Source organism: Danio aesculapii, chromosome 25 (genome assembly GCF_903798145.1).
Source record: "Danio aesculapii chromosome 25, fDanAes4.1, whole genome shotgun sequence".
Taxonomy (NCBI): Eukaryota; Metazoa; Chordata; class Actinopteri; order Cypriniformes; family Danionidae; genus Danio; species Danio aesculapii.
The window spans coordinates 24,607,019-24,632,051 of NC_079459.1; the positions used below are offsets into that span (position 1 = coordinate 24,607,019).

Sequence of the window (25,033 nt, forward strand, 5' to 3'; positions counted from 1 at the left end):
TTGAGCCTCTTTTTGTTCATCGATATGTAGGTGATGCGTAATAGTCTGCATTTTTTGATTGTTAACAATATATTATCTGCCTGGATTGATTTGAACCGCATAACTGAAATGCACAACTGGTATGTATGATTCTAGGTAATTCAATTTGCTTTTGAGTGATGCTGAAAGCCACTTTTCAGAGGCTAGATTGATCAGCATTTGAGTTTTAGTCAAGCAAGAGTGCTGGGAATTGCTGTATATAAGGCACACAACGTTGCTTGAGGCCAACAGTGTCATCATTGTCCAGAGAATCCACATTGATGTATATAAGTACTTAACTCTGTGACTTCTAAATAATCATTAAAGTTACATCAGAAACTGAAAACAGAGCAGCCATGATAGCAAAAATCTGACATATCCGGCACAATGCCGTAAAATGAGTAATCCCACATAAGCTGAGAGGAGTAAACATGACATGTTATTAAATCAAAGATTAATGCATGTGATTTCAAGTTAACAGATTTGATTCACTGCAAACCCACAAATGCCGGCTTATATTCATAACAAAGATTTGTTTCATAATATTCCAAACTTTGAGTTTCTTCTTGTCCAGTAGAATCCGAGAAAAACAAACCTGTCCTCTTTAGTGTGATGGGGGAATTCAGGTCATAATGTGAACAGATGCTTTGGTGTGTGGCAGCTGTAGTGTACTCAGACAGCACCGTGAGCTGATAATGCCACTGTAACCTCTTTGTGGCCCTATTAACCTCCTCCTGTATCGTCTCTCTCTTCTCTGGCTCATTTTCATATACTTTTTTTCTCTCCTTCATCTCAATCTCTGTCTTCTCTGACTGCTTACTGTGGTTGTGATTAAGTGGCCCAGATTAGTACCAAAGTAAGTAAACACCATTAGCGAGTCAGCCAGCCAATCAGATTGGCGAGCACTGAGTCTCCAGTGACACGCTGACCTGCTGCTAGAGACTGTGTGCGTTTCCACAGCAACTTGCTGTAAAAGACACACAGGCAGCACTTCCATAATGCAGGGAGATTGAGAGAATGAAACAAAGAGAGAGGTTATGCTGATCTGAAAATAGATACACTGTTAATATAAGTACATGCCTCATTCACCAGAATTGACACTTTGTTCAACTTAAAACAGTAAAATGGTTGCCGATTTTACTTTTTATAGTCACAGAAACAGGGAGTGTAAGGATGATACATATCTTAACAGCCAGACATTAGATATGACTTTATATATAGGATCAAGTTCAATATAGATTATATTATTATATCTATGCGCTTCTACTTCTACTCTACCTACTCATTTAAAAGGGCAATTCACCTGAAATTTCATTCTAATTTAATTTCAAACCTAATTTCTTTCTAACACAAAAAATATATATTTTTAAAATTCACATTTTTTTAACATACAATGAAAGTTGCTTATGTTTAACATATGTACAAAAATCAGGTTGAGTTAATATTACATTTCATTTTTTGATAACACTATGGGTGATGTGATAAGAAATATTATTTACAAAAGGTACATTATTTAGGGTTCAGCTCAGGTGACTGGACGGATGCATTCTTCATGAATAATAATAACTTACAGTAAAATTCACTCTTCTTAAACATCCCTCTTTTAGGCAGTTTAGAGATGGGGAATTGCACGGGTGCCGAGTTATGATACAATCATACTATTATTATGTCTTCAAATCATCTTTCCAAATCAAGTTATTAGCCAGGAGCTCTTGCCTTTTTTGTGCTCTCAAATAAGGTGTTCTGGTATTTTTTCAAGGGATTTTATCCATGTGTCTGTTAGATGTCCAATTGTCCTTAATTTGAGCTTCTAAAGTGATTTCATCAGCAGCTTGTGGAGAATGGAGGAAACATTTATCTTAAGGATTAGTAGAGGATGGTTAAAAAAATCTGACTACAAATCAAAAAGTGAAGAGTGGTGCAAAAATGAGAATAATGTATTGTAGAAATGTCTCTCAGCTTAGTCATTGATGATAGAGTTCAAGCTAAGTTTTAAGTACTGTAAGCAGAACCTGGCCTCTAAACGGGTATGACTTACTTTCTTCAACGAACAAGAAAATACTTTGAATAATACTTGATACTGAAGTCAAAAGTCATAGGTTTCTAAAGGCAAAAGGCTGAGTAAATGATTATAGCTCTTACTCTTTAGCAAAAAAAAGTCCTTTAGACTCTTACCTCCATCAGAGTATGTCTCTGTTCCATATCCATCCTGTAGGCCGTTGTTCCACGTGCCCTCATACTTGCCGCTGGTTCCTGTGCTTTCCCGCACACCATAGCGTCCCTTAAATCCATGTGTCCACTCACCCTTATAAACCCACTTGCCCTTGTTTTCAACTCCAATGCCATGCCGCTTGCCTTGTGCCCATGTCCCCTGATAAGTGTTCCCACTGGGCCAGGTATAGATGCCGACCACCTCAAAACCGTGGCTCCAGGAACCTGCATACTCGCCTTGGCCCTTGGGTCCTGTGCAGATGCCATGGCCATGGGCCTTTCCCCTCTTCCCACCCTCCACAGTATGATCCCCCATCATCAAAGTTGAACCTGCCCCCAGTGGACATGCATGAAATAGGTTTTGGCAAATACCCCAAATCTCAAAAAGAAAAGAAAAAGAAAAAGAAGTAATACCCAAACAAAATTATACTTGGAAATTGAGCCAGGGTGATGGTAGAAAGCTGGGGATACAAAAGCCCCTTTCTTCTGCTTTCTTCAAATGGTCTTTAAAAAAATCAAAAAGATAAAAAAAAAACAATGTAAAAAGTTAAAAGAACAAAGAATGAGCCCTTTTGGGCAGTAGTCCCCTCCTGTCAAACTAGGCAGGAGCAGCTTGAGCCCTCTCAGACCATCCTCTTCCAGGAGTGGAGCTATTCACAAGTTGCTTTCCTGCAGTTGCTTCTCAACGAAAGTGGGCCCACGCCAGCCATGCGCCTTGTTCTACTGTTACCAACGCAGCAACAATTCTCTCGGTTCTGATGTTCTGATGCTCTGGCCCCCTCTTCGTTCCTGCCTCCACAGAGGGCCCCTGTGCCAGCACACACCTACCCTCGCTCCCGCTCACCCTCTCTGGGGCTTTGAGCTGTTTCACTTCTCCTCCCAGTAGCGGAGACCACCAGACTCCACCTAGAAACCTGCGAGTCCTCAGAGTGATGGCCGATAGATGAAGCAGGCAGGTAGCATTCACAAATGCATCCACTTTGCCAGGAGCTCACTCACTGTTGTACCAAATCCACCTGACATGCTGATGCCATACAGGGAGACAGAGTGCAAGAAAAACAAGAAAAAAAAAAGAGAGCGATGGATTCTGTGAGCTTTAGTCTCCGTCAGCTAGCAGCAATGCAGTCTCTATCCACACACAATCGCATGCATATATACGCACGCTTTCCCCAGAACAGGATGAGAGCACAGCTTGATCGCAAACAAACTGATGTGATTAATTCCTTATCTGGGCACTGTTTTGTCGTTGTCTCCAATTTCCCCTCCGCTCTCTTTTCAGGTCTGTATAAAAATCCTGTGCTTCGGTTTGCTTGCAGGTGGGAAAACCAGATGCATCGTTCCTGATTTACCTTCTTCTGCTCCTCCTTGACTCAGTCACGTTGTTGGGATGATTTTTGTGTGACGCTGATTGTCTTTACCTCCGTCGTCATCTTATTCCCCCATATGCTTGGACATCTCTCTCTCTCTCTCTTTCACTGGTGTCTCTCAAATCTGCTCATTAGAGGCGGACTGTTCCAACGCAGCCAACTCCCCCTCCCCCTTTCACATGCTCTCTCTCTCTCCCTTGCTCTCCCTTCATTTAAAGAGACATGCACTGTGGTAATACTTACCACTCTCTCTCTCTTCATCCACCTCAGGGAGCAAAGATTGCTTTTCTAATTGCCCGGCTTAGTCCTCCCCCTACCCTCCTGCTAAATCTCCATTGCTCTGCCCTCATAGAATAATTAGAGCATTTGTCGGTTAATGATATGGCTTGAGATGGTGCATTAAATCTCTTCGTTGCAGGTGAGATAATACAAAATCTGGTCTGTTGACCTTGGCACTTGATCATCCTGACAATTCTTCAATGGCTTCCGTGTTATCTGTAAGACACAGTGAGCAACTTTTATTGTGGTGACTCATAAAAAGTTATTGTTTTCAGTTATATGTCTTTAATTATAACTTGCTTTTTAATGAATTTTAAGTTTTTCTCCTTCCTTCCTGAAGTTTTTATTAATTACTTTAAGTAGCCTGTAAAGATGAAGGATTCAAATGGCCATATAAAGATGCACTTCACAATATGCATTTGTACTTGCGTGAAATTAAATATATCATGTAAACTTACCATCAGTTTTGATCTGCGATTGTGTTTAACAGTCTGTTTGTAAAGAAGAGGAGGGGAATTTATCCTTTCAATTACAGGGGATCAACTCTGACAGAGCTGGGTAAAAATACTCTGACATGCTGCTTTGGCTCAGCAGGTAGTGAGAACCCAGGTTTCATGCAGTAAACAGGTCACCTACAGCTTGACTGCGAGTAGATTTCATTTATGTGATTCATTACACTACATAAATGTGTTTAAGCAATGCTAACTCATTGCTTCTGGTGGTTTAAGCTTATCTGGCTACTTTAGAGATAGCCTGCTGTCGGCTTGATTAGCATTAGAGAAGGAGGGGGTGATTTTATGAAGTTGGATCAGCAGGCACAGTGTGGGAGTGTGTGTAAGAGAGATTGCAGGGAAAGTGTGTGCATTCTTCATGTTTTTACAAGGTTGTCTCACTAACAACCACACATCCTTGAAAAACCTAAAAGAGAGTAATAATATGACAGTTAGACATCAAAAGACAGACAATATTAATAGGTTAACTATTAAAAATACATATATTAGCCAAAAAGAAATATACATAAAAATTAAAGTTCATTACCTGTAACAGCATAGACTTCATCCTGTCCTGATAGCATCATACAATTGTTAATTGGTGGTGGAATACATTTTGATAATGTAATTGAGTAGTGTCTGCTGTAACATGGATGATTTGATGCACACACACACACTGTGTCTGTGTAAGACCTGAGGAGCCTTACCATGAGTTTAAGCCCCGAGACACAACATCACTCAGAATTGTTAGTAAAATGGGCTGTGATGACTCATGCATGCTTGCAGCACAACTGAGCAAATCTAGGCTGTTATTAAAAATTTGGAGAGTTATTAAATTAGCTCCCCATAACTGCTTAACCATAGGGGCTGCAATAGAAGAACAATTGCTAACTAAGGTTTTTTGGGGTTTGATTTTGGGATGAGCATGTTAAATCGGCTCAAATGTTTGAGTATGTAGGGCAATGATTTGAATGCGAATCGCTGGTGAATTTGAATCAACATTTGCATTAGACAAACATCTTTGGCATTCCGCTCACTAGCCAACTAATGGAAAAAACACTCCGAAAGCATGTCTCTTTTCCTGCTGATCACCGTAATTAACTTAATAACCATGCGCCACTATTTTCGTTGCAGCTAGCTTGACCTTGTGTAGTTCTGAAGCAAATTGATGTCTGATGAATTGGCCCTTAAAATGATACTTCACAGTAACTGATGCACATGAAATTTTAAAAATTATACCCCTATTTCACCCTAGTTCAGTAAAAGTTGTCACTTCTAGGCATTACCTATCCTTGTTTTCATGATTGATTTTGGCTGTTATTTAAAATATTTGAGCACTCATTCCAATCCTTAATTTGTATTATGTTCGTTTTTATAGCGAAGTAAACAAATGAAATCTGTCTTGAAGTATGCACTTTTTTTGTTTGTTTTATTTAGATGTGTAGACCACTTCAAATTGCTGGTTTAATGTATTTCCAAAGCTTTTAAATTTAAACACTTGCCAGTTTTGCTTGAGCACAGAAACTGTTTCAGATTTTTTCCACAGTGAGAGCCAACTGCTCCCTCTAGCGTTCATTAATGAATGCCAGCACATATTTTGGTAAGTCTATTAGTTTTTAAATTGTATATATAATAATAATAATCATTTACAAATGAGTTATTTTTGTATTTTGAGAATTTATCTTAACTGGGCTATCATATTATTGTATTTTTTAGATTTGTTTGTGGTGAAATTTGCCATTTTTTCTTGAACTTTTAGTAGGTTGTACATCAGTGTGGTTATATTAGTAATATAGTAATTTAATCCAACACTTTTCTTGGATGTCCCTCAACAGAACATTCTGGATGTATCCCTTTACTGGTTTAAAACCTATTTAATATGCATATTACATGTTAAGGTAATAGAGTATAAATGTCACCATGTTGAATCAAAACATGTTTAGTAGATATTAAATATCACCACACAACACTCTGGGACCTGCTGGACTATGATCAACTGAGAATCTAGAGACCTAACACATGCAATGAAAATAATATTGCACTGCTACCTTCTCTTTCATTATAAACCTTGCCCAATTTAAAAGAATATTGAAGTATTGACTATTTGTAATTATGAGCCAGCACAAATCAGTATCATCCTCTCAGAAAAAAGATAATACTTGGAACAAGGAAAAAGAAAATAGGGGTAATATTTAGAAACTGGGTGACATGGTGGCTCAGTGGATAGCACTGTCGCCTAACAGAAAGAAGGTGGCTGCATCGAGTCCCAGCTGTGTCAGTTGGCATTTCTGTGTGGACTTTGCATGTTCTCCCCATGTTCGAGTGGGCTTGCTCCAGGTGCTCCGGTTTCCCCCACAGTCCAAAGACATGCGCTATAGGTTAATTGAATAAACTAAATTGGCCATAGTATATATGTGTGTATGGATGTTTCCCAGTACTGAGTTGCAGCTGGAAGGGCATCCGCTGTGTAAAACATTTGCTGAATAAGCTGACGATTCATTCCGCTGTGGCGACCCCTGATGAATAAAGGGACTAAGCCGAAGGAAAATTAATGAATATTTAGTAAACTGAATCTAAAGAAATAGAGGACGGAGTGGAAAGTATTTAAGGATATAAAACAGATTGGGTGAGGATATTTATACGATTTAGTCCTTGATTGAGCTCTGGGACAATTGGCGCCATCTTCGGGAAAGTTGACGTAATGAAATGACAAAACCAGAGGTTTCCAATATTTGCCCAGAGCCAAAGGCATACTTCAAAAGGGGGGCTTTCCAGTAATAGTTATGCTAAATTATAGTTAAACAAACATGCCTTATGTCTAAAACGGAGTTATGGGTGTACATCAAGTTAATGCGCCCTATCGCTTTAAATAATACAATATTTTACTGTCCTCATCAAATATGACTGCAGGCGCTTGAGAGATATGCAAGAATCGCGCTTTGGCCAATCACAGAGAAGAATAAGATTACTGACATACTGCTTATCCAATAGAAATCAGCCGGGGGCTGGGTTTTGTGTGAAGTTTGGGATAGTGAACTACAGTTTGCCTTCTCGACTGCACGGCAGGATAATGATAGGTAACTAAATCGTTGATTAATTCACTCCCGTGAACTGCAAATAAAAGCTGCGGATAAAGTGTCAAGTTGTTCTTTGAATAACGCAAACCGCTACTTCAGCGTCCGACGAAGGGATTTAGAGTTATACTGCGGTCCATTCGCCAAGTCAAACTGTTCAATTTGGGGAGTTTTCCACACAAAATGTTTATTGCCCGACGGCGTCTCCTCTGCGCGTGCACGGCAGTGTCATTGATTTCATCTGGACAAATCGGTCTAATGGATACTGTATGATCTGAAAGAAAGGTGCTTGTTTTATAATGTGTCCTGGAGTCTATTGAATAACTGGCTGACGTGGGGATCACGCAGGGGGGCTGGCCGAAAAAGGAGAGCCACGGACGGGCAGAGGGGCTGCGCAGCCGTGCGTCTGGGATTACAGTAAACACAGCTGGTTTCTTCAATAACCTGATAGGCTTTGATGATAGAATGCAGTCGCTAGCATACAAAACGCGAAGGAAACTATGTAGCACTTCTTCTTGTAGGGGTTTTGAGACGCTCAGACTGACCATTGCCTATAAAGTTCATGGATGTTTACCTCAGTAAATGATCTGGAAGTTTGTAAAGTTTGAAAGGGGCACAGACCACTGCTCTATGCACTTTGTTTTTTATTATCTGACGCCTTTTAAGAGTGCTGCCAAAGATGGTTGAGAACCGATGCTTTGTTCAGAGAGAGGAGGTTTACCGCTGGTTCTCTGTGTTGAGTTCGGCGCAAAGGGCTGAGTTTCTCTGCGGCCTTTTAGACCTCTGCATTCCCATTGAGCTGCGCTTCCTCGGCTCGTGTTTGGAAGATCTGGCCAGAAAAGACTACCACTCTTTGAGGGATGCCGAAATTAAAGCCAACAACCCAGCTGACCTCGCCAACCTGGCCAACATCACGGATGAGGTGGTTAGGAGCAAGCTGCTGGTCTCCCTCGCGCTGCTCAGCTCGGACAACCGCGTCGCGGCGGGAGTTTTGTTTCGGACCCTCACTCACATCGACACCATCATTAACAACTACGGACTTCAGCTTAACGATGGCCAGACCGGAGAGCAGTTTTTGCTCCTCTTCACAATGGCCTCAAACCATCCCGCGTTTAGTTTTCATCAAAAGCAGGTGCTGAGGCAAGAGTTGACACAGATTCAGGAGATCCTTCAGGTGACAGTTGGAGAGGCGCCGTCGACGTCACACGGGGGCGGGGCCAGTGCTGCTTCTGTTCCAAACGTGAGCGCGACCCCGACCTTTTCTTCCTACATCACCGCATCCACCTTCAACTCCTGCCAGGCCGGATGTCCGTGCAGTAAGGTGGGAATGATGCAAATCTATTTTCTATTTTGTATCTTACTGTGAACCAGTTGTCCATGCTTATTCAATCAAACAAACAAACTGATTTTAATCAAACAAACAAAAACGTGTTTATGCACATTCTGGTGGAAAAAAAACAGATATATCTCCACTCTAGTGAAGTGACGTCGACCACCATTTTGTGAGACAAATAAGAAAATTAATACCTATATTGATTCTTACTGAAAATATGTTGACGTCTCTTTTTGCAGAGGTTGCCAATTAAATATAGGCTATTCTTGTAAAGAATGTTCAGTTTCTTGCACAGACTCATTATTTCATTTCAAAAGATTAGTGAATTGTCAGAAACCATGGGTATTAATAACTTTGTATATGTTTTTGCTCTCAAAATGCTGGTAGTTGACTTTCATGAATAACCAAAAACTAGTTTCAGCTGAAAATCTTCTTTAATGTTCTTCAGCAGTCAGTGGTGGAAAAAGTAGCTAGGCCTACTAAAAATTCATACTTAAGTAAAGTACCATTACTTGCCTAAAAATTTAGTGCAAGTGGATTAAAATGATCTGTTGTAAATATTGCTCAAAGTATGATTAAAAAGTAGAGTAGTCAAGAGTAGTGATTATTGCTGTAAAAAGCTGATGCATTTACCTGTAATTTGTAAATGTGTGCAAACGTAACATTCTGTAGTGCATTTAGTCATTGCCCAGAAGGCACACAATGTCATATTATTAGGTTAGATTTAGGCTATGATGTCAGGTGACCAAAATTTAATGTCTAGCCAGCATCTAAGAACAATGTTATTTTGAGGTCCAGTAACGACATCCAATGACGTTGATATTAGGTTGATTTTAGGTTGTGTTGGAAAGTGACCAAAATCCAACGTCGAGCCAACATCATATTGACGTAAAATACTGACATTTATTTGTCAGGTATGGCAACCAAAATCCAACATTTAATAGAGGTCACAGTGGTAACGTCCACACAACGTCAAGCTGTAACATCATTAGACATTGATATTTGGTTGATTTTAGGTTGGACATTGAGGTCGGCCTAACATTGGGTTCTGATGTCAACCCAATTTTCATTTCCAAGCAAAATGCAAGGTCCTACGACGTTGGATACAATGTCAATTTTATGTCATGATGCCATTTTGGTCATCACACAGTAAACATTCGTCATCTTCTCATCAGTGACATGCAGTCTATAAACAGTCTCTGGGTCAATGCGTGTAAAGATTTTAATGCGTGTAAAGGGATCTTCTTGGACATTTTCATTGCTTCCAAACAGCTTGCTGCAATTATAAATTGCACATGTCTTGAGGTATTTCATTATGATGTGATTTACCTTCTATGTGCGTTTTGATTGGACAGGAATCACAGGACTGATTGTTCTATTCTCCATAGACAAGAAAATAATAGTGACTGTAGGTTGAAGGAAAGTAGAGGAGTAAAAGTACCAATACTGCATTAAAAATGTACTCAAGGGAAAGTAAAAGTACACATTTTTTAAACTACTTAGTAAATTACAAAACTACTCAATTTCAGTAATTTGAGTACTTGTAATTTGTTACTTTACACCACTGACAGCAGTGAGTAAATTAGTGGCAGATTTTCCTTTTTGGTTGAACTTTCCATTTAAGTTGTGTGGCTTCATATAATTTACCACACACTACCCCACAGAAAGTAAATAGTTTCAGCAGATAAAAGAATGTTGGAAGATGCTGGAAGATAAGAGCATTATATTAAAATATAATGGGAGAGTTTTTGAATCTATGCTGAACAATGAAACAGTGGTTAATTTTAAATGTATCCTAAAACTATTTTCTTGTGGACCATAACATAGTTCAAGTTGTCCAAAGCAACATGGGGTTAAGTGCTACAATTCAACAATGCTGTTGGTTCATAGATCACTCCTTGTGGGATTTGAACCTCAAACCTTTTTCTAACTAGCCTTAATCTTTAAACACCCCTAGAAATACAGGTCAGTCCTGATTTATTCAACAGTATCTATGGGGAACACCAAGAGAAACAAAAATGAACTGGGGTCATCTGGCACAGGCAAGCAATTCTGCCATAAGATCTCACAACTCACAACCGAGGAGTGTTTACTATCCTATTGAATCTGTTCCACACTCTCCCGGGGGTTATACATCTAGAAATGATCTCAACAAATAAACGTCTGTAGGATGACATAAGGCTCACACTTTCACTTGCTTAAACGCAGCATGTAAGGTAATATTGTAAATGTATAATTATATTGTAACTCAAAAATGTCAGCTTGGTGAGTCAACAAACAGGCTTTAAAAACACTGACAGAAGCAGCAGGACATTTGGTCTTGAAATAACAAAAACCTTTCATTATAGAATACGATATGCAGGTTCTAGAATAAATAGATGTTAAAGTGACATGATATGTCATGACTTGATGCACACACTCTTAGGAGGAATGTTGAATATCATTTTATTTGCTCTTGGCTGGTGTCAATCAACCCTCTCCTTAAGTCTTTGTGTTTTGTCAACATGCTGTCATCTTTTACTCATTGTATTGTTTGTGACATCTTAAAGGTATAGTTCACCCAAAAATTAAAATTCTGAAATCATTTACTTATATTTTGGTGGTTCCAAACCAGACTGAGTTTTTTTTTTGTTCTGTTAAAAACAACAACTACAACAACAACAAAAACTTATATTAATGAATGCTGGAAACTTGTAACTTGTAACAATTGATTTCCATTGTGTTTGTTTTTCCTTTTATGGAAGTCAGTGCCTAGTTTTCCAACATGCTTCAGTATATCGACTATTGTGTTCAACAAAAAATCGAACTGCTTTGGAAACAAGCCCGCTGTATTTAAATGAACCTATTTATCGTTTGGTTTCTGTGTAGACCTGCCTATTAAAGCATGAATTTAGTAAGAGTATATACACTCACAGGCCACTTTATTTGGTACACCTGTCCAATTGCTCGTTAACACTAATTTCTAATCAGCCAATCACATGGCAGTAACTCAATACATTTAGGCATGTAGACCTGGGCTGCGTCTGAAACTCCCTACTACTCAGTAGATACTGCATTTGAATTTAAACGCACTACTCGGCAGTTAGAAAAGTACGTTCTATACAGTATAATTGTAAGAAGTAGGAATGGAATTGGGATGTACAGTACTACATCCGCCATTTTGTCATGGTCATGTGACCTACCTGCGTCAGTAGCGTCGTTTAACTCACATTCATGAATTCTCTCGCGGGGCATCATGGGATAGTGCAGCATGCATGGGATGCGCACTTCAGAATCTCACCGGAAGTAGTAAGTCATCTGGGTTCTTTTTCGCATACTGATTTTCAAATTCTATGAATTCAGACATACTACTCGGCTCGCATACTGATTTTAGCGTACTGTATAGTATGGAAGTATGCGGTTTTAGACGCAGCCATGGTCAAGACGATCTGCTACAGTTCAAACCGAGCATCAGAATGGGGAAGAAAGGTGATTTGAGTGACTTCGAAAGTGGCATGGTTATTGGTGCCAGAAGATTGGCAAACGTTGCCTGGTCTGATGCGTCTCGACATTCGTATGAGTCAAAATTTGGCATCAACAACAGGAAATCATGGATCCATCCTGCCTTCTATCAATGTTTCAGGCTGGTGGTGGTGGTGTAATGGAGTGGGGATATTTTCTTGCCACATTTTGGGCCCATCAGTACCAACTGAGCATCGTGTCAATGTCACAGCCTACCTGAGTGTTGTTGCTGACCATGTCCATCCCTTTATGACCACAGTGTACCCATCTTCTGATGGCTACATCCAGCAGGATAATGCACCGTGTCATAAAGTGCGAATCATCTCAGACTGGTTTCTTGAACATGACAATGAGTTCATTGCACTCAAATGGCCTCCACAGTCACCAGAACTCAGTCCAATAGAGCACCTTTGGGATGTGGTGGAATGGGAGATCATGGATGTGCAGCCGACAAATCTGCAGCAACTGTGAAGCTATCATGTCAATATGGATCAAAATCTCTAAGGAATTTTCCAGTACCTTGTTGAATCTATGCCACAAAGGATTAAGGCAGTTCTGAAGGGAATATAGGGTTCAACCTGGTACTAGTAAAGTGTATCTAATAAAGTGACCAGTGAGTGTATAATGCTCTATGCAGAAATATACATCAGGCTTACGGCAAAGGCTATGCAACTATGTGAAGGCAATGCTGGATTTACCTCGTGCAGTAAATAACATTTTTGACAAACTTTTGTTTTGGCAGGTTAACTTCAGTAGGCTTTAAGCTGTTATTGGAATAACAAGAAAGTTTTAAAACTAACAGGATGTTTTTAACTCTTATACTGTATGTCAAAAGATTAAGAGAATTTTGCAGCACCATGAGGAATTGTGCATGTGCAAAGTTTAGTTTGTGCTTTAAACACCACTGCTCCATCGACAGCAGACAATGCATCGTTATGGCCTGCGAAATTCTGCTGAAGATGCATTGTTGACAAAATGCGTCATTGTTGCTGCATTTAAATATCTCCGTTAAGGAGTTATGTGTACAAACATGGGCTCACGCAATGCTCACATCCTGCCGAATCGTGTGCTTGAGCTGGTGTAGTGGGAAAGTACCCTGTGAAGGCAGAGAAGGCGGTTCTATTTAGTGATTTGTTGGTTTTGGCTTTCATGAACTGAAGCTCAGCACATTTCTCCATGCTTAAATCAGCCCTCTGTGCAACTCTCCTGTGATTCATCAGGAAGCACCGACTGCTCGCTTGTTCAAGAGGCCTTTATACTAGCCCAAACATCAACAAAAACACATGCTCCTTTGTCTCGAGCATCTTTTTGTGATGCTTTAATTATATGTGCTGAGATTTATTTAAATAAAGATGGCACTACTTAAGGACTCCATGGCCATCTGTAATGGACCTATTTTAGCACTTTCTACAAATTTTGTTTTTTAACCCTTATGTACTGTTGGGGATGTTTTCATCCACTCTGGGGTGATTTTGAGTCTAAATTTGTCCATAACTTTTTCTGTGTTTCAGCTAGTGGAAAGATTTTTGGTGACAAATCTTATTTTGACACAAATTTTGAGAAAATGCTTTGAATAAAAAAAAAAAAATTCAACAACTCACTCTGGGTAAATTTACTACCCCTTTTGTTATGTTAGCGGTGAAAACATCCACTGAATAAACTGCTGTAAAAATACATCCGATAAATATTTTTTTTCTAATTTCTTTGGATAAATCTGTTAATCAACCTCAGTCCTTATCAAAACTACTAAATAGCTTAGAAAATTACAGGATTTTAACTTTTTGAATGCCAAATTCATAAATGATGTCACTGATTTGGTGGAAAAAACACACAAAATGATGTATTCTTAATATAAAATGTAATTGTTTTTGACTTTTATCAAAGTCTTGGAAATGTGAAACAACATGGCCTTTGAGGCAGAGTTTTGATTGATTTTCATTTTTTCTCCCTAATCTACTATTGGTGGCTGTTTTTACCTCAGTGACTTCCATTATAACCACAATTTTTGATTGCAAAACCATGACACCATATAATCATGCATTATTGATTGTTGTTGGTTTTCCCTGTTGGGAAGAGGTCAAATTTGTTATTTTTACTGTTGATCTTCAGATGGCACCATAAACCCTTTAGATAGGCCTGTGGAAAAAAAGCTTCGTTTCTGGATTTGATATGAAATATAACAGCAAATTAAAGTGTGTGTATGTGTGTGAGAGTGTGAGTGTGAGAGTGACCTCTGCGTACCTATCTTGATGTGTCTGAGAAAATCAAAATATGTATTTCAGCTCTCAGAACTATATAGACTGTATATAGAAATAAAGACTGTGTATTTATAAACCATCAAATGTGGTTATAATTGAAGTCAAAGACATAAAAACAGCAGTAAATTAGGGATAAAAAGATAAAAATCTAACAATGCATCAAAGCCAATGTTGTTAATAATCGCTCAAATGTCCAAGAGTGTGATAAAAGGGAAAAAAAAATCCAGTCCACAACTACTGTTTATATTGAAAAGAATACGTCATTTTGTGTGTTTTTTTTTTTTTTTTGCCAAATCAGTGACATCATTTGTGAACTTGGCAATTAAAGAGTTAAAATCCTGTTTTTTATAAAGCATTTAGTAGTTTTGATCAGGACTGAGGTTGATTAACAAAAAAAAAAAAAAAAAAAAAAAATATTTGTATATTTTTATTCCTAACATCAAAAAAGGGTAGTAAATTTGAACAGTGCACAAGGGTTAAAGCGAAAGGACACATGAGCAGTTCCATGCAAATGTCAACCTTGCCATGAAAAAAAATTAAGATTGAGTGTGTTTGGATGTTTCCCAATGAGGGGTTGCAGCTGAAAGGGCATTCGCTGCATAAAACATGAGCTGTAAAAGCTGGCGGTTCATTCCGCTGTTGCGAGCTCAGATTAATAAAGGGACTAAGCCGAAAAGAAAATGAATGAATGTTTCTTTTGGGTTGTGCAGGATAATTCACAGAATTTCTGCAAAGTACATTGTATACTGTAAACTTGCTTGCTTTTTTGGTCACATTCATAACGCATGTTTATTTCCTTCAATTAAACTATAAAACATGTTTACAGATTGATATTTTTATCATCTCTTAACTCTCTGGTTAGTTGTTTTGGAAGAAATAAACTGATATATCAATATACTGTTAACATATACGTTCTCAATGATTTTAAGTTTTTACTGCAAATGTCACATCCACAACGCTGGAATTGCTCACATATATATCATATGCTGTACCCCTCAGAAAGTATTAGCATTTTTAAAATACTTTTATTCATCAAGGAGTATTTAAATCAAAAGTGACAACTTTTTTACAGATTACAATACAATATTCATGTCAAATAAGCTGTTCTTTTGAGTTCGATATCAGTATGTTTGACACATTATGACAATAAATGTTTCTCAGCAAGTCATTATATTAGAATGATTTCAGAAAAATTTAATAAAGGAATAATTTAAAACACTAAATATTACAAAGATTAAAATATGATAACAAATGTATTAAAATAGAAAAGTGTATTTGAAATGTCACAGTGTTACTGTCTGCTTTTACAATTAAATTTCTTTCTTACTACTGTTTTACTATTTGTTGCTAATATAACTAATGTTATTCTGACCAGTTGTCTCATTCTGAAAAGAGCTCTAAATTAGTAATTGTATTTGACATTTTGAAGAAACTTTAGCAATTTACTCAAAGCCCATACTTAAAAAATCAAGTAAATAAATCAAATTTGCGATTTTTATCTCATTTTTTTTCATGGCTGTATTTTGTTTCCATGGCTGTAAACAACCAATTCCATTCTTAAAATGCTACACCCACATTTCACAATAAAATCACTTCCTCTTCGCATTTTTCTTGAAAACAGGCTCTTATATTTTACTCTACATTAGAGCATGTCATATTTAGGGCTGTCACAATAATCAATATATCGACTTATCGCACACACATGGACATGACCTCAATCATTTTTGGTAATGCAATTTATATGGCCCATACATAAAAGCCAATTCTAGCAACATTTTAGCTGATGTCAGTGTCAGTATGGTTAAAACACTATAGTATTTACTATTACTTGTAAATTGCTTTTGTATATTTTCACGTGGGTGTCTTACAACTGAAAATAGATCTGGCAGCAGATATCAGAGATGCCTCTACCTTTACCATTTTTTGCTAACATTTATTATTAATTATTTAGGATATGCGTTTTCACATTCTGATTTCAGTGCCTAATTATTAAATTGTTAAAATGACTATAATTAAATTAAATGTTAAGAATAAAATATGATGTGTTCTTTGGAAGAGCGTACTTCCATCAGGATGATATTATATTGCCATTCTGGCATTATATAATGAGTGGCATAAAATAATCTTAAATTGGCAATAATATTGTTTATTGCAATTTACACTCACTGGCCACTTTAATCGGTACACCTTACTAGTACCAGGTTTTACCAGTACCCTTTTTGCCTTCTGAACTGCCTTAATCCTTCGTGGCATAGATTCAACAAGGTACTGGAAATAATCCTCAGAGATTTTGGTCCATATTGACATGATAGCATCACAGTTGCTGCAGATTTGTCAGCTGCACATCCATGATGTGAATCTCCCGTTCCACCACATCCCAAAAGTGCTCTATTGGATTGATATCTGGTGACTGTGGAGGCCATTTGAGTACAGTGAACTCATTGTCATGTTCAAGAAACCAGTCTGAGATGATTCGCGCTTTATGACATGGTGCATTATCCTGCTGGATGTAGCCATCAGAAGATGGGTACACTGTGGTCATAAAGAGATGGACATGGTCAGCAGCAATACGCGTGTAGGCTGTGGCGTTGACATGATGCTCAGTTGGTACTAATGGGCCCAAAGTGTGCCAAGAATATATCCCCCACACCATTACACAGCCACCACCAGCCTAAACCTTTGATACAAGGCAGGATGGATCCATGCTTTCATGTTGTTGATACCAAATTCTGACCCTACCATCCAAATGTTGCAGCAGAAATCGAGATTTCATCAGATCAGGCAACATTTTTCCAATCTATTGTCCAATTATGAGCAAATTATAGCCTTAGTTTTCTGTTCTTAGCTGACAAGAGTGGCACCCGGTGTGATCTTCTGCTGCTGTAGCCCATCTGCCTCAAGGTTGGACGTGTTGTGTGTTCAGAGATGCTCTTCTGCATACCTCAGTGGTTGTTTGAGTTACTGTTGCCTTTCTATCAGCTCGAACCAGTCTGGCCATTCTCCTCTGACCTCTGGCTTCAACAAGGTATTTGCGCCCACAGAACTGCCGCTCACTGGATATTTTCTCTTTTTCTGACCATTTTTTGTAAACCCTAGAGATGGCTGTGCGTGAAAATCCCAGTAGATCAGCAGTTTCTGAAATACTCAGACCAGTCTGTCTAGCACCAACAACCATGCCACATTCATAGTCATTTCAATTTATCTTTCTTCCATATTCTGATGCTCAGTTTGAACTGTATAGCAGATCATCCTGACCGTGTCTACAGTTGGACAGGCATACCTAATAAAGTGGCCGGTGACTGTATTTTGGTGCAATATATCGTACAACAAAAAATAGAAATCGTGACAGGCCTTGTCATATTTATAATTGAAAATGCACTGTTAAGTCTATATCATCTCGAAAACATTCTTTCAGATAATGCCTAAAATGACGCTGATTCACTTTTTTGTCTGCTGTGTCTTGTTCTTCTTTGTCTGCTCAAAGCAGATTTACTCAGCGGTACTTTTCCAAAGACTTTACTCCTGTGTTGTGATCCTCACTTCAGCTGAGGCTTCAACAGAAGGGCATGTTTTTTTTTTTTTGGAGAGGAAGAGAAGAGTGGAGTTTTGGCAGCGTGGGATGTGGATGTGGCAGCGGTGGACTGAACGGCAGTCCTAATTGGTTTCAGAACTGGCTTTTACTAGCTGCTGTGCTTAGCATATGTGGTACCGGCATCCGCTTACTCCTACACTGCTTTAGCAAAGCTGGAAAATCAGAGCAAAAATAGGAGGAGCTTGAAGTATTTAACTTCGAATTGGTTATTGTTGGGATTGCAGTAGTATTTTTCTGAAGAATCAAAACTTGAAGGTGAATAATATTTATGTTTGTATGATTCATTTTCGATTCTTGGATGTGCGGCTTTGAAGTTGTGATGAATGACGTAATAGTGCATGTGTTGTGTTGGCTTGATTACCAGGATGACTAATTATGGAACAGTCATGAACTACCAGGAAGTCCATGATTCACTTCTTTTATGCAAGGCAGTTGTTTTGATTTATTGAATGTCAAGATTTTACCGTACACTGTAACAAAAACTGTTTTGCAATCTGATTATTAGTCTAAACCTTTTTTTTTTTTTTGATGATTTGGTGCAGTGTGTATTAAAGCTTTTGTCTGTCTTTGAGAAAAAAAAACTTTACATTAATCAGTGAGTTGGTTTTGTTAGGATTATTTTAATATCGCCAAGTTGTTCTTTCTTTCTTTCTTTCTTTCTTTCTTTCTTTCTTTCTTTCTTTCTTTCTTTCTTTGTTGAAGTTTTATATTTTCTAATAGTTTGAATTACTGTGTAGTATTGATTATTTTTCTGTCTTTTTAATTATTTTATAGTAATTATTTTCATGTATTTTTTTTCTGAAATATGTCAAAACATAGTTTATTTTAGTTTTCAAATAAGTTATGGTACACGGTTCGAGATGTAATAGGCTTTACACATATAATGTTCACTCTTAAATAAAAGGTGGCTATTTTTAAATTTGTATGTTCAAATAAAATGCTTAAGAAATATATAGAGAGAAAAAGCTTAATCTTCCCCTTTTTCTGTTTTACATCTTGACTCAACACCCTCAACAAATTATGCAGATAATAATTGTCACCACATGTTAATAACTGAGCACTTTTAGACAGGCCAGCTTCGTTTTTGGTGATTTCGCGATTGCTGAATCCAACTCAAAATCAACAAAAAGTCGATTCTGCAAAATTTTTAATTAAACGCAAAATAATCGGCAAAAATTTAAATAATCTCTTAAAACATCGAATTCCAAACCATATAATTAAAATATATTTATTTTAGTTTGCAATTTATTGTTAACGTGACTTATAGACATTGCATACGCAGAGCACGTGATTTATTTGTGTGTCTCGAGAAATGTCTTGCGCCCTCACAATCCTTACATTACATGGAGGGGTGTCGGAATTGTTTTGCAACCTGTGCAGTAAGCAGACGCGAATGAAGCGTGAGTGATTTACATGTGAAGTCAATGCAAAGATGAGATATAGACATCTTGTGGCGCGAATTAGGCGTTTTGCGCATTTGACGCGCTTCAGACTGCAAAAAAAAAAAGTTGGAGCAAACAGAGCAATGGAACAGAGGTTCAAGGGTGACGGCCGCTGGACGTGACCGAATTGAAGGACATTATTTATGCTTTGCATGTATGGCTGGTATTATGGTGTGCATAAAATCGCTAAATGTTTTCATTTAACCATTTTCCTGCAGTTAACGAGAGAAAACGCTTCTCTGTCATTGACGAGTTTTATGGCAATACGTGTTTTAGGTGTTTTACAGTAGGGGAAGTCCTAACGCATGTCCTATGTGTGATGATGTCAGATGCTCTGGGGAGTGAAATCTGAGAGAAAGTAAGATCGTGAATAAAAATAAGAGTTATACAATCTTCCTTTGGCTTAATCTCTAACGTTTCAGATCTTCAGACCAAAATAAAGAAGTTTTATTTTTATGATTTGTGTCTTTGTCATTGTTTCAGATTGCACAACTAAGATCGTAGGCTATCTAATGTGGTAAATATGTATATATATTTTTTCATTCATATATATGTTTTTAATCGCAAAATTGTCTGCAAATTTCTGGGAATTACCGCCACAAAATTAGTCATTTTTATAGCAAAAAAGCACAAAAAATCATGAAAAACTAGGGGGTCTGTTTAGAGTATTGATTACTTTTGTTTACATTACCAGTCTGTTTACAGTTGCATTACCAAGACAACAATGCATTTTCATTAACATTCATTCCAGAGAGCTCCATTATCAGCGGGACTGTGGTGAATGAGACTGCACAGAATGCTGCAGGTTTAGCAAAGAGGGAGTGTTCGGCTCATCTCTCTTGTCTTAATTCAGCAGGAATAGTCAGTTGAGAAGAAAACTGTTCTTAGCAGACAGAATGAAAAGGTAAACAGAATGAATTAATAGCAGCAGTAATTGGGTGCGGAAACACCCAATGGGAGACCTGCACAGACCAGTCTGTATGTCCAGGTCTACATTGGTCTGCCTGTTAGTGACCACTGATCTAGGCTATATTTGCAACAAAAAAAATTGGCATTCGTAATTTTTTGGGGGGTTTGTCTGAATTTACTTTGAACGTCTTTTGAAACACTGATGTCAATACACTTTGTTTTGGCGCTTTTGAGCTTTGTCTTCTTCACATGCCATGCTGAACTTTCAGAAATTCCACACCCACCAACATGTGATGTCAACAACATATTTACATACTAAGAGTAAATAATTGATCTGTTTTACTGTCAGAGTTAATAAGTAAGAACCAGCCATCCGAGTGTGACTGCTCTGACTGAACACGTCTGTCTTTGTTCAATCTTGATTCTTGTCATATATTTTGACCTTTAACCTCTTTTCCAGACTGGGCAGCGTGAGGTCACAGGAGGTCAGACGGATGACAACTTGAGTTCTGAGATCATGCCACCAAGTCCATCACTCTTGTGCCAGGAAATGCCACTCAAAATGCATGTCGGAAAACCCAGCAAAGGTGAGTTTATTTAACACAGTGGGGCTGGACAACAGGGTTGAGGATCCACGTGCAGTTTATTAGCAAGATTAGTCAGGCAGGCAACGGTCAAAACAGGAGTAAACAGATACATACAAATAATGCAGAATTGGGTTACAAACAGGTAAATGGTCAGTACAAGGAATCAAAACGAGAAAACGAGGCAAGGGTTCAAAACACGGCCAGGCTAGAGGAGACAAGAGAATGCTTCGTAGTGTTACAAGACAACAGATAACTAGATTCAGCAAAGTCTGTGTGTTTGTGTGATGAATATATGGTCTATGTAATCGGCCTTTGAGCAGCTCCCATGTGTGTGTGTGTAATCACAAAAGAACCGGAACAGGTGTGAGTGTGTGGTGCATGACAGGATTTGTTGTTCCTTTGGTGGCAGATTTGTAGTTCTCCATAGATCTGTGGATTTTTGACTCAATTTAAACCAACCCTCCGATTGTTTCAAATTTGTTTGAGTTTCTTTTTTTCCTGTTGAACACAATAGAAGATATTTTGACAGAAAAAAGGAACTCATAAATATTTGGAGTCACTTGAGGGTGAGTAAATGTGAGTGTGACTTTAAAAAAACATTGTTCGTTTATGAAGTGTGCTCCACATAGGTGAGTGGACTTGACAAACCACCTGTAAAAACATTCTTCTCTTTAAAAAAATAAATGGATAAAAATTCTCCCCTCCTAACGCTAGCACTTAATTCTCTGAGCACAAACCGTTTCATTGTATAATTAGCACTTGTTGTGTGTATTGCCACCTCTAGTTGAATCGATGAATGGCTGCTCAATTGTAAGTCTCTTTGGACAAAAGCGTCTGTTAAATGACTAGATGTAAATCTAAATAAATGTTTATTTTAACTATCCCTTTAAGTCTGACGTCATGCGTCACAGTTACAAGTTTCAAATGCTCTCATCAGATGCCAGAACTGATCCAATGTGCTAATATTCACTCATATGCTCACTATTGAAAAGCATGATTGTAATGTTTATATCCATGTCCAATCTTGGATGGTCAAACAGTAATTCCTCTTTTTAAAGTCTGCAGGAAACGGAAGCTGCGTCCATTTTTTTTGGTATTGTGATGCAGATCCTAAAGAAACGGAATATTAAATGAGAAAATAGTTGGCATGGCTTGTTTTTTTCTACTGCGAGCTGATTGGATGTAGGCCTAGTAATTATGCATTTCATTCAGAAAAATCAGGAAAAAGGGTTTAGGGAGAGTTATTACAACCTAACAGACACCTCCCCCTCGCCATTTCTGTTTGTTGTCAAAACTGACATCTGGAGGGGCGTGGTTAAGTATGTTAGCCACGCCCAATACCTCAGACAGTCATAATCTGAGAATTTAAATAAAAACAAACAGGAATTTTCAGAATTTAATTTTAAATTGCAGGGGCAAACTTTTTTTTTCTTAATGATATGCACAGATGAACTCTGCCGTGCAAAGGCAAAAGACCACAACTTCGTTGTTTGATGAAAAGGAATTATTGATATTTTAGGGACAATGAAGACCTCCTTTATCATGTGGATATGTATCTTGAGTCAATCATTGTTTTTTCATTAAAAAAAAATGTTTCCTCCAAAAACCAAAGCAAAACCAAGGCAGAACACTGTAACACGAGTTACCGCTCTTTGACTTGGTTTTGGTATGCTCCAATTATGTTATGGTTCTCTGCCTTTGTTCAGTTGCGTGTCAATATGAAATTACTGTGAGCAGCCTGGAGTTACAATATTCTGCCTTTGTTTTACTGTCATACTATCATAAATAGGCTAACAATCTTCTTAAAATAATCTCAGTTATTCTTTTCTTCATAATTTTCACTGAGTGCAGTCAGGGGCTATTGGCTATTGAAGTTAGTTGACTGGAATGTTGTGATAGTGTTAGCATTGTAGCATGATCACACATAAAATCAATACAGTTTGCAGTTCAAACCATTTCCTACGTTTTCTTGTAACCTAATAAAATTCACTGCAATTAATGTCGACAGAGATGTTTAATCCACAGGAATAATGATCATTATTCTAACTTGCTGCTGTTCACATCGGTCCAGTCATTCTTTAGCTAGGCTAGGTTACTTATGTGAATGAATTCATATTTACAACCGTTGCTTTGTTACTGAATACTGAATACCTACTGGCGGCTTTAGTTAATACATGGATAACTTAAATTTTACTATAGTTGCATATTTTTATTTGAAACATTTGGAAAAGAGTTTGATGGAAATTTTTATTTAAATTGCAAATATTGTGCCTTTATGGGAAAAGTGACTACAGTCTAAGTGGAAGAGATAATGCAAAAGGATGTTAAGGAGTATACCACTCTAAAAAGTTTAGGAACCACAGATATACAGTCTAGAAAACTAGGTCATATCTATAATATAGAAAATTAACTCAAAATTAATGCAAAAGTAGTGTAACATATATTACAATACAGAGACAAAAAAATTATACTGTAGACAATTAATTTCAAATTACAGAAACCAATTATATTATGTATTACATTTTGGAAGTAATGCAAATGCAACCAATGCACAGGACGGCAATAAGTAAATGGCTGTAAGTAACTGCAAATCATCCAAAATAAATAGCATGATTACCAGACACTACAGGTGTTGCTGTTTTTGTAAATGTTGAGCAGCAATGTTGATCATGTGGAAGTTGCTGCTTTTTGGCTTGGCATGACTTCTCACTATTTGCAAACAATTCAAAGGCAGAGGACAGTAACTTCAAAATAAGGGTCAAAGGTCAAGTTTAAGCTTAAGATTATTTTTTATGTAGATAAATGTCATTACTAAAACATGTAATTGGAAATTTTCCAGTGTCATATCTATTACCAATTTGTCCGGGCAACAAAAAAATCTTTGAAGTCATTTTTCTTAATTCAACACTCTAGCAAGTTAAGGCAGTGTTGCCAACTTAGCAACTTTATCGCCACATTTAGCGACTAGCAACATATCTAGTGACTTTTTTTGTGTGTTACTGGAGATTTTTAGAGACTTCTTATGTGTTCGTACTGTACCGCCCCTACTCTTCTCAACAAGCTGCGGGTAATATCGTCGGCCCCTCCCCCGCCTCAGAGCACTGACAGGCAGCCTAGTCCTCGTACATCGGTCTTTCATACCTGCAGCCTGAGAGCAGATCACTCCTCTGCGTACCGACGGCAAATGATTTAGCACCGGGAGTGTGAGGTATTTCCATTGTACAGTCAAACCGATCTGCTTCTCCTTTATTTTAACAATTTAATTTGACCGTTTATTCTTTTCTTGTTCACAATCACAGATAATTTAGTTTTGGAACTTGTCTGAGTTTATTACATCTGAGAGATTACTGCAAATTCACTACACATCTATACTGACATACTGTATTCAAACAGCAATAAATTTAGTTAAACTGACATGTGTACATGAAGCGTAGTGCGAATATAAATACCCGTATGATGTAATCTAGCGACATTTAGCGACTTATCATGCACAGCTTAGCGCCTTTTCATTAAAAATAGTTGGCAACACTGAGTTAGGGTCTTTTGCCTTTGTAGGGCAGAACTGGCAGAACCACAAAACAAGCAATGTGAGTTTTAATTTCATTTGTACTTTAAATTTCAAATATTTGTGTCTGAGATCTTGCAAGTCCAGAAACTTTAGTGAGACCCATCATTTTGTAAAAGGTTTTCTTTAATATGTGATTAGACTTAGTGGTCACAAATAGCTATTAGTGGAATGCTATAAGTTTATAAAGTTAACACATGCTAATGCAGAGGCTGGAACAAGCTGAAGTGGTTTAAACTGAACTTTCATTCATGCGAAGCAGCTTGTGGAAACTATTGTCTCCCTTTCCCTCAGGTTGGTTCCAGCAGAGGATAAATTCATCAGAGTGACAGTTAGCTTGCTGAAAGAGATTAGCTTTAGGTGCTAATCCTGGACTCGATATTCCTGGCTGTGTTATTTATTTTTT

General features: G+C 37.8%; 2 protein-coding genes across 2 annotated transcripts in view; one reads left to right on the forward strand and one right to left on the reverse strand.

Moving 5' to 3' along the window:
- jph3b (junctophilin 3b) overlaps nucleotides 1-3,697 on the reverse strand; it is a 65,703-nt gene extending 62,006 nt beyond the window's left edge. The window contains 2 exon segments of the mRNA XM_056451927.1: nucleotides 2,194-2,512; nucleotides 2,514-3,697. Coding sequence (XP_056307902.1) covers nucleotides 2,194-2,512; nucleotides 2,514-2,576 — 382 coding nt within the window. The 5' untranslated portion in view covers nucleotides 2,577-3,697.
- Nucleotides 3,698-7,401: 3,704 nt separating this feature from the next.
- Nucleotides 7,402-25,033, forward strand: part of zcchc14 (zinc finger, CCHC domain containing 14) — a 66,493-nt gene continuing 48,861 nt past the window's right edge. Inside the window, exons 1-2 of the mRNA XM_056451481.1 lie at nucleotides 7,402-8,761; nucleotides 20,936-21,062. Coding sequence (XP_056307456.1) covers nucleotides 8,120-8,761; nucleotides 20,936-21,062 — 769 coding nt within the window. The 5' untranslated portion in view covers nucleotides 7,402-8,119. The remainder of the gene's footprint in view (nucleotides 8,762-20,935; nucleotides 21,063-25,033) is intronic.